The following is a 15,907-nucleotide window of genomic DNA, read 5'->3' on the forward strand; positions in this document are numbered from 1 at the left end:
CTCTCAAAAACGAAAAACGCTGCACAATTAATGCCATAATATTTTCCGCTGTGTGAATGTGATAAGCTTAGCAAGTCTTGTCGTGCGGCGCGCGCGAACGAATTAATTAAAGGCGCGCTTGAGAAGGGTCATAAATTGTAGCTTCGCGTTTTCCAGAAATTAAATAAACAGCTTTCCAGATTGTGACCGAGGAATGGCAAAGGGCGGGAATGGTCGGTTTTGGAGTGTTGTGCTACCGGATGTTAGACGCGGATTAAATTCCGTACCAAATTCTTTAAAACTGTTGTGTTCGTTGAGTTTTTATCTAACCTTAATCAGACAAATTCTTAATTTGTAAGTTGAGATAAAGGATGCTGAATGTCAAATGTTGATGAAGGGGCTAGCAAAAAGAAATATAAATTTATATTTTCTTAAATGAATGTTCTTTATTCCTGCAGGAGCGGCATTAACAAGAAACAATTTTTAACTAGAGCAGATCATAAGTCATACTTCAAAACTTACTAAGTTAGAAAGTTTAATTAATTGCCCAGAATTCCAAGAGGCCCTCCATTTCCTACTAATATTTACATCTGATTGGTCGACTAAAGTCACGTGATTAGTATGCAAATTATCATTGGCTGCTTTAATACCTTAATAACTAACACACCAAGTAACTAGCAGACATGGTGATCTTAACTCTGTTTGTTTTTAAGTTCTTGTTGGGACACAACCAATTATTCTTTTAGAGCGTCTTTTGGTTTAAATAGTTAATTAATGTTGGTTTAATGATTCGTATTCTACATTAAGATAAACCAATCAATCAATGTCTACCATTAGAATGAATATTTGCAAGTTACAAGTATTACTACTACTGTTACTAGTACAATCTAACAACACAGCGGTCACACAGAGCTGTATTCACAACAGTAAACAATACTCATACCAAGAAACATTCTCTGATGGTTGCTCCATTTGCCAGTGCCAAGCTGGTGCTACTGTTACTTGCTCAGGGGTGAGTTTGTTGCTCAATTTAAGAGAGCCGGGGGGGTCTTCATCAAAATTCTCTCGAAATTGACTTTTGAGTTGTTTCTTGTTAGAGGGGAGTAATATCTATCACGTGCAGTGGCGAAAAGTACTTATTTTGTACAAAGTGATTGCATGAGCATATCCTGGGTATTAAAAGTTAGCAGCATTATAGTTAAGGATTAGCAGCATTATAGTTAAGGATTAGCTACAATACCAAGACACTTTCTCTGATGGTTGCTCCATTTGCCAGTGTCAAGCTGGTGCTACTGTTACTTGCTCAGGGGTGAGTTTGTTGCTACAATTCGGGAAGGGATAGCGAGGGTCGAGGGGGGGAACATTGTTTTATTTTCATTTGAGTTACGGTTTTAATCATAATATCTGGTTTATTGTGGTTGGTGAACTATATACTGTAAACTACCTCCAGACGTGTACCTTCTGTGTAAGGGAGGGAACAACATTTGAAGATTACGAACAATTTGAAGAGGATTGCAGGGAATGTCAGTGTAGAAACGGAGAGATTTCTTGCTGGGACACAGTCCAAACCAAGGTACAGTAACATATCGATTTAGAATAGCAGTTTTTTACAAATTTTCGATATTTTCAGCCGATCAAAATACACATAAAAATCAATCCAATCATTACCGAACCGCTTTTAATCGATTCTACGGTCAAAAATACATCTGGTAAACTATAACTATGTTCAAAGCTTTGAGTGGAAATACAGTGAGGCCCTATGTTGTTATTATCAGAAATCTCAACCGCCAATTCTACCTAAGTTCCCCTATAAAAAATAAGATATTCTCAGGAATGCTCAATGTGTGAGACACAGAACTTGGACGGAACAAAAACAACACACGAACATTTGTCCGTAAGTAAAGGAACTATGAATGTGCACTTTATTTTCGTTAATACATCGTCAAAACAGTAATATTTAAGTTTAATATATTACTCATAAACTAGTCCATTAATAATGGTATTGAACACAACATTTTTTTTGTTTTGTTAGATTTCTTTCTTATGTAGTGATGACATCACACTGTCACGTGATGTCATCACACTGTCACGTGATGTCATCACACTGTCACGTGACGTCATCACACTGTCACATGACTATATTATGAAGTTGTTTCACAGGAATGGTACATGATGACGGATGCCGGATGTGAAGAGTGTGTGTGCAACAGGAAAAAGATCGAATGTTTGGTGATGCCACAAGAAAGATCACGTGGTCACGTGGAGTGTGCTTACCATGGCAACTAACTGATCACGTGGCGTAATCACATTATCACATGGAGTGGGCTTACCAGGGCAACTAACTATAGTGTAATCATTGTATGAACTTGGCACCTAGGCAGGATGGATATTGGATATTTCTGTACTTGCTTTGTAGGTTATTGTTTGTCCTTGTTTTATTAGATAGGTACATAGAATTTAATGAGCGTACCCAAATGCCAGATTTAAATGCATGATAATGAATAGGGCTCCCTAAGACAATAATCTTTGGATTGAATTTAAATTAAATAGAAAATTGGAAATTGAATTTTTAACATCAAACCTACCTGGTTCTTTTTCCTTCTAAGCTTGTTTGTTTCTATTTGCACTTCGGATCTTCATCTTGAGAAATAACGAGAATCAGGAACCCTGCGATCAGTTTTATTATCTGGTCATGGTGTGTACTGTGTAGCCCTAGAGTGTTACTTTGATAACAATATAAATAAAATGCAGTACTGTTAACGAGAGATAAAGCTATAAAACATACCATTCTTTCCTGCTGATAATATTGTAGCTGTTCAGATACAGTTTGAAGTACAGAGTTCGGTAAATTGCTGTGTTCTGAGATGTTTCTGTTTCCTGTAAATAGCTGGATAATTAAAAGTACAGTAGTAACTGAGAGTTGAGCATTGAACATATTAAATTTAAAAAGTAAGTTGCATTTATTTCTGATAATACTCTTGGATCTTACATTATGGGGTAATTAAACAACTCAAACAAAATTATTGAACGTCAGAATGTTTTCTTTGTTTTAGAGTACAATATAACATGGTAAGTAAAACTTGATTGAACAATTTAAACTCAAGACAAAAATCAAGACCCAAATTTGCAAATCAGTTCAGCAGTAACACATGAAAATTTCGGAGAAGCTCTGAATATAAAACGGCCCAATCTGGAATTCTTTCTAGTTCCATGTGAAACAGTAATAAATGGGTTTAAATCAGATCATTAGATCATAAAAGATGCTAAAATAGGTCCAGAAACATCAAGCCAGTCTCACTTTCAGTGTCTCTTGTAACCAGACTAAGATGCTACTTGAGCCTCTTCCTGGGGATAACTAGGTTCTTCAGGTACTTCCTCAACTTCTTTAGGTCGCTCCTCCTCTACCTCCTCCTTCCTTTCTCTACTTTCCTCCTTCCTTTCTCTACTGCCCTCCTTCATCTCTCTGCTTCCCTCCTTCATCTCTCTGCTTCCCTCCTTCATCTCTCTGCTTCTGCTTCCCTCCTTTTCTCTACTTTTCTCTCTGTCTCCCTCTCTCTCTGGATATTTCTCCCTTTCTCTTTCCCGATCTCCACGATCTCTATCCCTGTCCCTGTCTCCCATCCTGTCTCTGTCCCCCCGTCGATCGTCTCTGTCTCTGCGATCCCTCTTCCTGTCCCTGTCTCTGTCATCATCCCGTCTCTCTCGCTTCCTGTCTCCATCCCTATCTCTCCTTCGATCATCATCACGTTCTGGCCGGTCCCTGTCACGCTTTCTATCACCACGATCATCTTCACGCTCTCCACGATCATCCCTTCTTGTGATTCTTCTATCCTCCTTTTTCTCTTCTCTCTTATCTTCATCCTTGAAGGATCTCTCACGTTCAGTTGACCTGCGCCTTTCCGATGTGTCTCTAGACATCTCCCTCGACTCTGACGGAGATCCCTCCTTCTCATTATCAATGTTATTGAGGGCTCTATCTCGTGCCCTATTAGCTCTATCTAACTTCTCTTGATATTGTCTGGGATCAACTCTTCCTGAGTGAGTAATGTTGAACTCTGGGGCTCCAATTCGTGACCCACCAAGACCTCCCCCAAATCTTCTTGGCTTCCAATTCTTAACAGTCCGTCCTCGTTCAATATCCACTACGACACGTCGTCCGTCAATCTTCTTACCATCTCCATATTTGTAAGCAGCCCTCATACCCTTCTCAGTCTCGTACTCAATAAAAGCGTAACCGCGCGGTTTCCCTGTCCTAACATCACGGACCATATGTATTTTTCTGATATAACCAAACTCTTCAAATTCACGTTGCAGCTTATCCTCTCTTGTGTCATAGTTGATTCTCGATACAAAAACGGTTTTAAAAGCGTCTCCAGTAGCGTTTGGATCGTTTTGGGGATCCCATTTCAGAAGTTCCTGTTCAACACGGTTCTTCTGAGATTCTTCTTTTTCCAAACGTTTTGCTTCTTTACGTTCCAACCTTGAAGGACACTTCATAGCCTCAGGAGTGTCAACTGGATCTTCAAAAAGGTGACTGTAAACACCTACACCAGTCAGAGTGCAGTCTTCATTCGTATGTTTTGGTGGAGGGGGTGGGAGATAAGGTAGGGGGTCACGTGGTGCAAATAACGCAAGTAAATTGGCAGGTAAAAACTGAGTCATATTCCTACCTGATGAGAAGAGGATGTTAGATGCCTTCTTGATCACATCTCAACCGTAATTAATCATCAACAATGTTATTATAAGTACAATGAACAATGAACATGATATCTTTTTGCATTAAAAACACTCAAATATTTCATTGAATGTAAATTAGACATTTTATACAAGATGTCAAATCATCAAATTTATTGAGGACAATACAAAATATTAAATGGAATAGAAAATTCAAGATACAATGTACACAATCAAAAATGATCAATAATTTAAACAACTAAATTACCCAAATCTTCGAATTTGAAAACTATTTTGGTGTTGCAGCACAGATAGCCCCAACAAATCCTTATTAAACTGGAATTTATAACAAACCAAATCTAGGCCACACTCGATTGAATTCAAACCATGATGCCTGACTAAAACTTTATTAAAGCAGTACCAAATCTGTACCAGATCTGTCTAAATTCGATCCAACTACTAAGAATTTTAGGGTCCGTTCTGTCAGTAAACCTCTGTAAATTAATAATTCTTATAACAAAGAATTTTATAAAATTCTTAACCAAACCAACCCTCCACTTGCACTCCTTCACTTACTGTTTAACTCATCATCACAATGTTTTGTCATTATTCTGATTTCTTCATTCCATCTTTTAATACCAAATTTGCTGTACATAAACCCAAAACCAAGGCCAACAAGGTGCCCAAAACTATCAATTCTGTGATATCTTGACAGAGCTAAAAGTACCAGTTCAAAGCACACAACAAGTTTCCCAGCATCTCCCGCAGAAAAGTGCCGGTCCGGCCTTGTGAAGATAAATGAAACTCTGCTCTCTGGTTTCTGGGCGATTTCAAACATAAGCAGAGCACACAGAGATCCTGAGAACCCCACGGAGATATCCCTACTCCTGAGCAGCGCATACCTTGCATTACAAACGAGGGATACTACAGCACCTGACATTATGAGAAAAGTTAACAAGTGTTGGTGACTCATACAGTCTAATGAGCCACTTGCAACTGGGCCCTTACCATGCCAGCCAATTGTCAAAACGTACAAGGAGAGCATGTTGCAAGCTAAATGGGGTACAGAACCATGTAAAAATATAGAGGTTATTGGAGAGAAAAATGAAGACGATGCGCCTGCTCCAAACATTCTCATTAATTTCTCTGATCTGAGAAGGAACATGGAACTAATGAAGCAAAAAGATGAGAATACGATCAGCTGAATAATCCTTCTATTAAACAATGTATCAGGACAATTGCAGTAATTTCTTATGATTTGACCCCACCTATCATCATAAACATCAAATCTTGTCTGTATAGATGTCAATGCATGTTGGAATTTAGTTTCTATTACTTCGAACAAAGCATTTCCAGTTTGGACAACGAAGAGGAAGGGCAGAGTGAACAACAGTTGTTTGATGATTGGTCTCCAAGAAAGAGAAGCAGCTTTAAGGGGAACAGAATTCTCCGTTTTGGCACCATTTAATGTAGTTCTCTGAGTAACATTAGAATTTCCTTTAGCCCGAAATTTTCGAGAGAAATCCCTAACGAATAAAGTGATGATTCGTGCCTGTGGGTGTTTTCTGCAGTTTAGTAATCTTGAGAACAGTACCATCAACACATGGAGATTATTCCTGTAGAGCTGTAGGGTAACAGTATGCTTTTATGTGAATAATTTCAAAGGGGGTTAACATGAAATCACAAGGCAAAATGTCTTGTGAGGTGTTAAATAATAATAATTCTATACATTCGTACTGTTACATAACTTAAAAATTATGGCCCCTTATTGTGGGCAGAGTATGTGTCTTTGTTGAAGTGTCCTGATTTAAAATCATCTGAGTGACTGCATTAAAAAAAATATGAGGTGTTAAAATAGAACTGTGAACAAATAAACAAATCAAGTCCTTGATTTCTTAACTTTCTCACAGATTATTTTGTTTGAAATAACCAAATGAAGTGTTTTGAAAACCAAGATACCAAACCAATCAGAACTATTTCTCCTGCTGGGGGGGGGGGGTACCAATGGCATAAAATGGCATAAATGGCATACGTTTTATGGCATAAATGGAAATTTGTATTGGCCAATTCTCCATTTATGCCATGAATTTAGGTCTTCATATTTGACCTTTAGGATGACTTTAAATTCGCAAATTATTATTAGTACTTGAATAAGAGACATTTTTCATGCTTTATAACGCTTGGAATGATCGTTAAAGATTCATATGACAAATAAAGAAAATATAAATGTATTGTATCAAACATTTCCAATGGCATAGAATGTCATAAAATGGCATAAATGGCATAAATGGCATACGTTTTATGGCATAAATGGAAATTTTTATTGGCCAATTCTCCATTATGCCATTCTTACAAATAAAGAAAATAGAAATGTATTGTATCAAACATTTCCAATGGCATAGAATGTCATAAAATGGCATAAATGGCATACGTTTTATGGCATAAATGGAAATTTTTATTGGCCAATTCTCCATTATGCCATTGGTAAAAATGGGGAAAATGTCAAACAGTATATATACAATAAATTAAATCAAGTGATGCAATTGGCAGAGCACAATCGTAAATCCTGAGCAATAGATATCATCTATCCCGCAAGTTTCTGTACCAAGCATCCAGCATCACATCACCGCATCCTTGTAGGCAGTGGTGTAACGTATTACGATCAAAAAGATTCTATCGAGTCCTTCACAGCAATACAGTAAATAATTCCATGCTGTCCACTTATAGCAGGTTAGATCGTGTTGGATGATGATTAATCACTCTACACTCGACTGTCACGTGACTTTTTCAATCTGTTCTCTAGCTGGTCCTGAACGACTATTCGAAACCCTAACCCTCTAATCTGATCCAAACCCTAACCCTAACCCAATCCTTAACAAAAGCATATGCTGAAACCCTAACCCTAACGAGAAATTAGACTGACTTCCTTATACGGTCATATTACGTGATCAAAACAGTTTTCCGCCATTATCTCGCCAGGGGAGCATTTTATCTCATGTTATGGGGATGATTCGGAATCAGCGTCCGAAAATACATCGATTCGAGTTGGTTCCAACTGTCGGGGGCCCTTTAACAATCTCGAAGATCGCGACTGTAGAGTGATTTAGAACGCTCGGATCGTGCTGTTTGCTGTTAAGTATGATTGTCCGACATATTATAATTTAAAGCAAAACAGAAGTGATTTTCTTATTAAGCTAAAAAATCGATCATATTGGCAGACCCAAAATTCGCATAGTGGCCTTTCAGATTGTGTGAAGGGAGTAAGCAAAGAAAAAGAATAATTTAAACAACTAAATTACCCAAATCTTCGAATTTGAAAACTATTTTGGTGTTGCAGCACAGATAGCCCCAACAAATCCTTATTAAACTGGAATTTATAACAAACCAAATCTAGGCCACACTCGATTGAATTCAAACCATGATGCCTGACTAAAACTTTATTAAAGCAGTACCAAATCTGTACCAGATCTGTCTAAATTCGATCCAACTACTAAGAATTTTAGGGTCCGTTCTGTCAGTAAACCTCTGTAAATTAATAATTCTTATAACAAAGAATTTTATAAAATTCTTAACCAAACCAACCCTCCACTTGCACTCCTTCACTTACTGTTTAACTCATCATCACAATGTTTTGTCATTATTCTGATTTCTTCATTCCATCTTTTAATGCCAAATTTGCTGTACATAAACCCAAAACCAAGGCCAACAAGGTGCCCAAAACTATCAATTCTGTGATATCTTGACAGAGCTAAAAGTACCAGTTCAAAGCACACAACAAGTTTCCCAGCATCTCCCGCAGAAAAGTGCCGGTCCGGCCTTGTGAAGATAAATGAAACTCTGCTCTCTGGTTTCTGGGCGATTTCAAACATAAGCAGAGCACACAGAGATCCTGAGAACCCCACGGAGATATCCCTACTCCTGAGCAGCGCATACCTTGCATTACAAACGAGGGATACTACAGCACCTGACATTATGAGAAAAGTTAACAAGTGTTGGTGACTCATACAGTCTAATGAGCCACTTGCAACTGGGCCCTTACCATGCCAGCCAATTGTCAAAACGTACAAGGAGAGCATGTTGCAAGCTAAATGGGGTACAGAACCATGTAAAAATATAGAGGTTATTGGAGAGAAAAATGAAGACGATGCGCCTGCTCCAAACATTCTCATTAATTTCTCTGATCTGAGAAGGAACATGGAACTAATGAAGCAAAAAGATGAGAATACGATCAGCTGAATAATCCTTCTATTAAACAATGTATCAGGACAATTGCAGTAATTTCTTATGATTTGACCCCACCTATCATCATAAACATCAAATCTTGTCTGTATAGATGTCAATGCATGTTGGAATTTAGTTTCTATTACTTCGAACAAAGCATTTCCAGTTTGGACAACGAAGAGGAAGGGCAGAGTGAACAACAGTTGTTTGATGATTGGTCTCCAAGAAAGAGAAGCAGCTTTAAGGGGAACAGAATTCTCCGTTTTGGCACCATTTAATGTAGTTCTCTGAGTAACATTAGAATTTCCTTTAGCCCGAAATTTTCGAGAGAAATCCCTAACGAATAAAGTGATGATTCGTGCCTGTGGGTGTTTTCTGCAGTTTAGTAATCTTGAGAACAGTACCATCAACACATGGAGATTATTCCTGTAGAGCTGTAGGGTAACAGTATGCTTTTATGTGAATAATTTCAAAGGGGGTTAACATGAAATCACAAGGCAAAATGTCTTGTGAGGTGTTAAATAATAATAATTCTATACATTCGTACTGTTACATAACTTAAAAATTATGGCCCCTTATTGTGGGCAGAGTATGTGTCTTTGTTGAAGTGTCCTGATTTAAAATCATCTGAGTGACTGCATTAAAAAAAATATGAGGTGTTAAAATAGAACTGTGAACAAATAAACAAATCAAGTCCTTGATTTCTTAACTTTCTCACAGATTATTTTGTTTGAAATAACCAAATGAAGTGTTTTGAAAACCAAGATACCAAACCAATCAGAACTATTTCTCCTGCTGGGGGGGGGGGGGGGTACCAATGGCATAAAATGGCATAAATGGCATACGTTTTATGGCATAAATGGAAATTTGTATTGGCCAATTCTCCATTTATGCCATGAATTTAGGTCTTCATATTTGACCTTTAGGATGACTTTAAATTCGCAAATTATTATTAGTACTTGAATAAGAGACATTTTTCATGCTTTATAACGCTTGGAATGATCGTTAAAGATTCATATGACAAATAAAGAAAATATAAATGTATTGTATCAAACATTTCCAATGGCATAGAATGTCATAAAATGGCATAAATGGCATAAATGGCATACGTTTTATGGCATAAATGGAAATTTTTATTGGCCAATTCTCCATTATGCCATTCTTACAAATAAAGAAAATAGAAATGTATTGTATCAAACATTTCCAATGGCATAGAATGTCATAAAATGGCATAAATGGCATACGTTTTATGGCATAAATGGAAATTTTTATTGGCCAATTCTCCATTATGCCATTGGTAAAAATGGGGAAAATGTCAAACAGTATATATACAATAAATTAAATCAAGTGATGCAATTGGCAGAGCACAATCGTAAATCCTGAGCAATAGATATCATCTATCCCGCAAGTTTCTGTACCAAGCATCCAGCATCACATCACCGCATCCTTGTAGGCAGTGGTGTAACGTATTACGATCAAAAAGATTCTATCGAGTCCTTCACAGCAATACAGTAAATAATTCCATGCTGTCCACTTATAGCAGGTTAGATCGTGTTGGATGATGATTAATCACTCTACACTCGACTGTCACGTGACTTTTTCAATCTGTTCTCTAGCTGGTCCTGAACGACTATTCGAAACCCTAACCCTCTAATCTGATCCAAACCCTAACCCTAACCCAATCCTTAACAAAAGCATATGCTGAAACCCTAACCCTAACGAGAAATTAGACTGACTTCCTTATACGGTCATATTACGTTATCAAAACAGTTTTCCGCCATTATCTCGCCAGGGGAGCATTTTATCTCATGTTATGGGGATGATTCGGAATCAGCGTCCGAAAATACATCGATTCGAGTTGGTTCCAACTGTCGGGGGCCCTTTAACAATCTCGAAGATCGCGACTGTAGTGATTTAGAACGCTCGGATCGTGCTGTTTGCTGTTAAGTATGATTGTCCGACATATTATAATTTAAAGCAAAACAGAAGTGATTTTCTTATTAAGCTAAAAAATCGATCATATTGGCAGACCCAAAATTCGCATAGTGGCCTTTCAGATTGTGTGAAGGGAGTAAGCAAAGAACTTTTTAAAACAAGATATTCTTGTGAAAATATGAATTTATTTGCGGAAGCGCTCGATTTTCACACTACGGTGTAAATCGACGAAAATATGCGCGGCGTGCAACATTTTGGTTTCATTTTAAAATCATTTTGGCCATAACACATAACACGTAACTGTATTTAATACATTAAATCAATAATATGTATATGGAATAAATTTACTCACGGTATTTCTGTACCAAAATATAAAAATTGCACGCAAACAAAATTTAAATTTTTACCACTTTTTAAATTTTAATCGAAAATAGAAGAAATTTTAAAATAATGACCTTACCTAGCGCGAGATCGCCGATCGGCGAGATGCGCTACTATACTGGGCTTCGCCGAGCTGCAAAAAATGACATCGCGATCGTCAACTGTCAATTAATACCTTGCACTCAGCATGCACTGCATGTTGTAGCGCAATGCACTACTGGGCCGCGCCGCGCTAGTATAGGAAGGATTGACATCGTGAATCAACATGCACTGCTGTTAAATTTTTAAGCTATTTTATGTTATCAAGCTTGCTAGTTGCTAGTTCATTCAGGGACGTAGCCAGGATTTTTCTTTGAGGGGGGCTGTCGGCGAGCGAAGCGAGCCGACGCGTCCAATCAAGCTGCGCAGCGAGCAAGCTGTGGCAGGGGTCTGGGGGCGCAGCCCCTTGGCGGGGGCTAGGGGGGCGCAGCCCCCCGGAAATTTTTTGCGAAACAGGGTGTTTTAGACGACATTTGGCATTAAAGAAATTTGTAGGACAGCAATAAACTGGGATTGAAAAGAATCAAGTACTCACGTAAATTTGGTAACTTCACAACAGCAATCTGCATTCTCCGACTTACTCAGGCCTCATCGTTTTAAGATTTTTACATTTCCTACGGTCTAGGGGACACTATTGACTATAATTATAGAAGTCTTCTAGAATGTTTGCTTGGATTTAATGACATATATTTACCAATCCACAGTTCAAATCTTTGACTGACTGCAGTCATAAACACAGCCCAGTTACCAGGCGACCATGGGGACTAGGGGGCTTATCTTTTTTATGGGGTTCGATTTTTTCCGGGGGGGCTGCCGCCCCCCTAGCCCCCCCCTGGCTACGTGCCTGAGTTCATTCACTATTGCTTGCTACTAGACTCTCATATTCAATATTTTTCATTGTTGGAGGACTTCGCCGCTTCGACGCGCCGCGCGAACTAGCATTCTTGCTTCGCATCGATCGTTGCTCTGCTTCGCAGAGCAACGATCTCGCAGAGCAACGATCTCTCTCATCGTCAACCAATGTTCATTGTTGTTCTAGCTAAACCAACTTGCTATTCGATGTAAAAATTACGCATCTGCATCTGTCTTATTTCTCGGTAAAAATTTAACGGGTGATACACTTAAAATATTTGTTCCAAATATTAGGACCGTCGACGAGTCCAACTCGGCACGCGTCCTGGTAGAGTGGTAGGTTATAAACCTACAAAGTAAAAAGCACAACAACGTGAGCAGCTTTATTGTCGTAGTGCCTTAAAAGTAATCTTAAACGATTCATAGTTCAAGTAGTTATGGAACAAGTTAATGTTATGGAACTATTTCATACGTACGTATTTAACGGGTGATATAAACTGATACTGATCGTAAAATATTTGTTCCAATACCGCGACCGTCGACGAGTCCAGAGTCCAACTCGATGTGCGTCTTTGGCCTCGGTAGGTTATAAATATAAACCTACAACATACAAATTAGTGAAGTCATATTCCCGATCTCAATTTCCTGTCATTCAGTCTAATCTCTGACTCTAATGATTATGAACATAAATATAATAGCCTGAGGTCCCCAGTACAGGTAAGCGACCTCAAACCTGCAACATGCAAGAAAATGTGTATGGCGCGCGTGTTTCGCGCAAAATTACTATAAGTGCTGCACGTGTCGTTAGATTGCACGCTTATGTTTTGCGCGCAAAACTCTCGCAACCAATTGGTTGCACTTTTACTTTCTTGCGCCTGCTGTTTGCAGTTGTAGCGTTGCGTCATGTTGTCATGGTAATGTTGAACTGTGTTAGATTATGATTCTAAGAAGTTTAGAACTGTGATTAATGTATTAATGTATTGTCTAATGATTCCATCAGACAATTACAATCATGCCATCATTGTTTGTCTGCTGTTCGTCACAGTAGTCCAATATCGTTTTGCTAAACATTCTTACTGAGAATCACTCTTATTGAATTTGCACACCATCTTTTTTGTAGTATCGATTGAAAGATCTGTCATGGCACAAAGTGAATTAGCTATCAAAGTTATGAAAGAAGAATTGGAATACTTTACAGGCTTTTATCAGGAGTCGACTGGTAACAATTCTCAAACAGTGCTTTTCTTGTTAATGTTTATAAACTGTTTGATCGAAAATGGCATCAAAGTAGCCATTTGATATCGATAGTCGATACTCTTATCCGTAATTTCATTGAAGGTAAATAAAATGATTTTAATGATAATACCGAAGAATAAAGTGGAGCAATGAACAACTTCATTCACAGTTGATTTCAGATTTCGCTGACACGGTCAACAACGATTCTGTACACTGTCTTGCTCGATTCACTCCGGACGACTGTATACTACGACTTCACCGTCAGAAAGAATCCCATCCAGTCAAAGTATTTGATGATAAAGAACCATTCGAAGTTTTTGATTTGGGAATAGCTGACCTTATTCTCAAGCCTGTTCTAAAAGAGGTACAAATTCGCTTGTTTAACTTTTGGTATTTTTTCTTGTAGAACACTAGAGCAATGCAACATGCGTATATTAGTTATTAAATGTTTACCTGAATTATATTACTAACGCTACAGGAGAAAATAGTAAAGTGTCGGACACAACAGAACTTGAGACTGGTAACAGTTACGAACGTTCCCGGACAAGGTATCAAGAACATAATCTTCCTTTTCTCATCCGCTAAGAGAGCAAAGAACTGGGTCCATTTCGTGAAAATAGCCCAGGAGAACATTGGCCTGGGCAGCATCTCTTACGGGGTAATCTTTAATTGATAAAATGTAGTACGAATCTGCAAATCGTTTTAATCTCTTCGAATCATTTTTTGACAATAATTTGACTTACATCTCTAATGAAATTAAAAACGATCCATGCAAATGACAATAAATGAAGTATGATGAAATTTTCCCATGGTCAGAGGGAGAACAGAAGATTATCAGTAGACCATCACTATGGAGACGGAATGAAGAAGATTGCTAAGGGTTTTGGAGTAAAAGCAGCAGATGTGGTGTCCAGTAGGTTGAGAGAGTTGGAGTCAATCCTGACAGAAAAGGAGGATGAGTACGAGGGGATCCAGGAGGAACTCTTCAAACAAACCAGCAAGTTAGTTTAGAGAAGGAACTCTTGAAACAAACCAGCAAGTCGGTTTAGAGAAGGAACTCTTGAAACAAACCAACAAGTTAGTTTAGAGAAGGAACTCTTGAAACAAACCAGCAAGTTAGTTTAGAGAAGGAACTCTTGAAACAAACCAACAAGTTAGTTTAGAGAAGGAACTCTTCAAACAAACCAACAAGTTAGTTTAGAGAAGGAACTCTTCAAACAAACCAGCAAGTTAGTTTAGAGAAGGAACTCTTCAAACAAACCAACAAGTTAGTTTAGAGAAGGAACTCTTCAAACAAACCAACAAGTTAGTTTAGAGAAGGAACTCTTCGAACAAACCAGAATGTTAGTTCATGAACACTTCTAAACAAACTTACAAATTTGTTTCTCCCACCTTCAGGATAGAAGGGAGAAATGAGAATATCAAGATGAAAGAGAGAGATATCCAGGATATCAAGAAGAAGGTAGAAGCAGCACAACCTCAGAAAAGATACAAATACATCATCCCTTTCGGACACCCACATCTAGAGGAAAGTAAGTTAATTTTAACATGTTGCCTAGTTGAACTGCTGTAAATATATTGGCACGTGATGCCCAAATAAGGTTGTGTGAACTGTTGCTGATGGAATTTATTTATAGATAAGAAGTCTGCAACCATTAACAATTAATTATGCCCTTCGTAGTGACGAATTATACCTTGATTTTCCGTAAATATTAACGACAAAACATAATCGTTATACTAAATGGTAACTATAGCCAGGCCATGGTAACTAAATTCCTCTGCAGAGTCGACATTGGAGAGAATGACAGCTTCAGAAGACACGTGTCGAAAAGTAGCATCAAAAAGTGAGTGATTATCTTCCAATTATACGCTGATTAGTCCCTTATATTAGCAATAAAACTAGTTTCTTCATTTATGGTCGTACATAAACGAGCTATAACATTATTTGATTTGAAAATAAGATAATTGTGGAAAACTACACAGCGAAGGGCATTTTAAGTCGAGTAAATTAGATTAAAATATTTGCTTATTATGAAGAATGTGGCCCAACCAGGAAGAGAAACTTAATTTATTATTCCATCAGGAAGAGAGTCAAGATTAGTGGACTGGAGGAAACACGAAACGCAGAAGGAGGGGGAGATAGGAATAGGATCTCAACTTGTAAAACTAGCTGCTACTGAACTTAGAGAAACAGGTAAGACTATCACGTGACGTCATCACACCGTAACGTGACGTCATTACATTGACTTTTATTACAAGCAGTACTTTATATTATTTGTTGCCAGCTAAATGTTACTCAGTTAACCGATTATTCTAATCTCCCATTATCGCAGGTGCACTGAAATGCTGAATCAAAGCAGTCAAGAAACCAAGGGATTGATACCTTATTAATGCTTTCCAAACAAATTATGTTTTTTAATTTATTGTTATGTTAAGTGAACTCATTTATATTTCTGCAAAGTAATCGTTTTGATTTAATATTAAGTATTAATTCGAATTTTCTTTTTACTGTAGGTTTTGTGATAGCGACATTTTCTTTTCTGTACCGTTATACTATGTACTGTAAATAGTGTTTTCCCAGTGTATAATT

At 37.8% G+C, this 15,907-nt stretch overlaps 2 protein-coding genes across 2 annotated transcripts; one reads left to right on the plus strand and one right to left on the minus strand.

The window, feature by feature from the left end:
• Positions 1-3,207: 3,207 nt before the first annotated feature.
• On the minus strand, positions 3,208-6,276 carry LOC134824129 (U1 small nuclear ribonucleoprotein 70 kDa-like). The gene has a single exon (XM_063835863.1). The coding sequence runs from the start codon at positions 4,639-4,641 to the stop codon at positions 3,301-3,303; it is 1,341 nt and encodes a 446-aa protein (XP_063691933.1). The 5' UTR covers positions 4,642-6,276; the 3' UTR covers positions 3,208-3,300.
• Positions 6,277-13,158: 6,882 nt separating this feature from the next.
• On the plus strand, positions 13,159-15,769 carry LOC134824035 (uncharacterized). The gene is made up of 8 exons (XM_063835709.1): positions 13,159-13,300; positions 13,497-13,681; positions 13,796-13,975; positions 14,134-14,318; positions 14,716-14,849; positions 15,102-15,161; positions 15,401-15,511; positions 15,651-15,769. The coding sequence occupies exons 1-8, from the start codon at positions 13,222-13,224 to the stop codon at positions 15,665-15,667; spliced, it is 951 nt and encodes a 316-aa protein (XP_063691779.1). The 5' UTR covers positions 13,159-13,221; the 3' UTR covers positions 15,668-15,769.
• Positions 15,770-15,907: the final 138 nt, after the last annotated feature.

The sequence above is a fragment of the Bolinopsis microptera genome, chromosome 12, assembly GCF_026151205.1.
Source record: "Bolinopsis microptera isolate Bmic1 chromosome 12, MBARI_Bmic_1.0, whole genome shotgun sequence".
NCBI classification, from domain to species: Eukaryota; Metazoa; Ctenophora; class Tentaculata; order Lobata; family Bolinopsidae; genus Bolinopsis; species Bolinopsis microptera.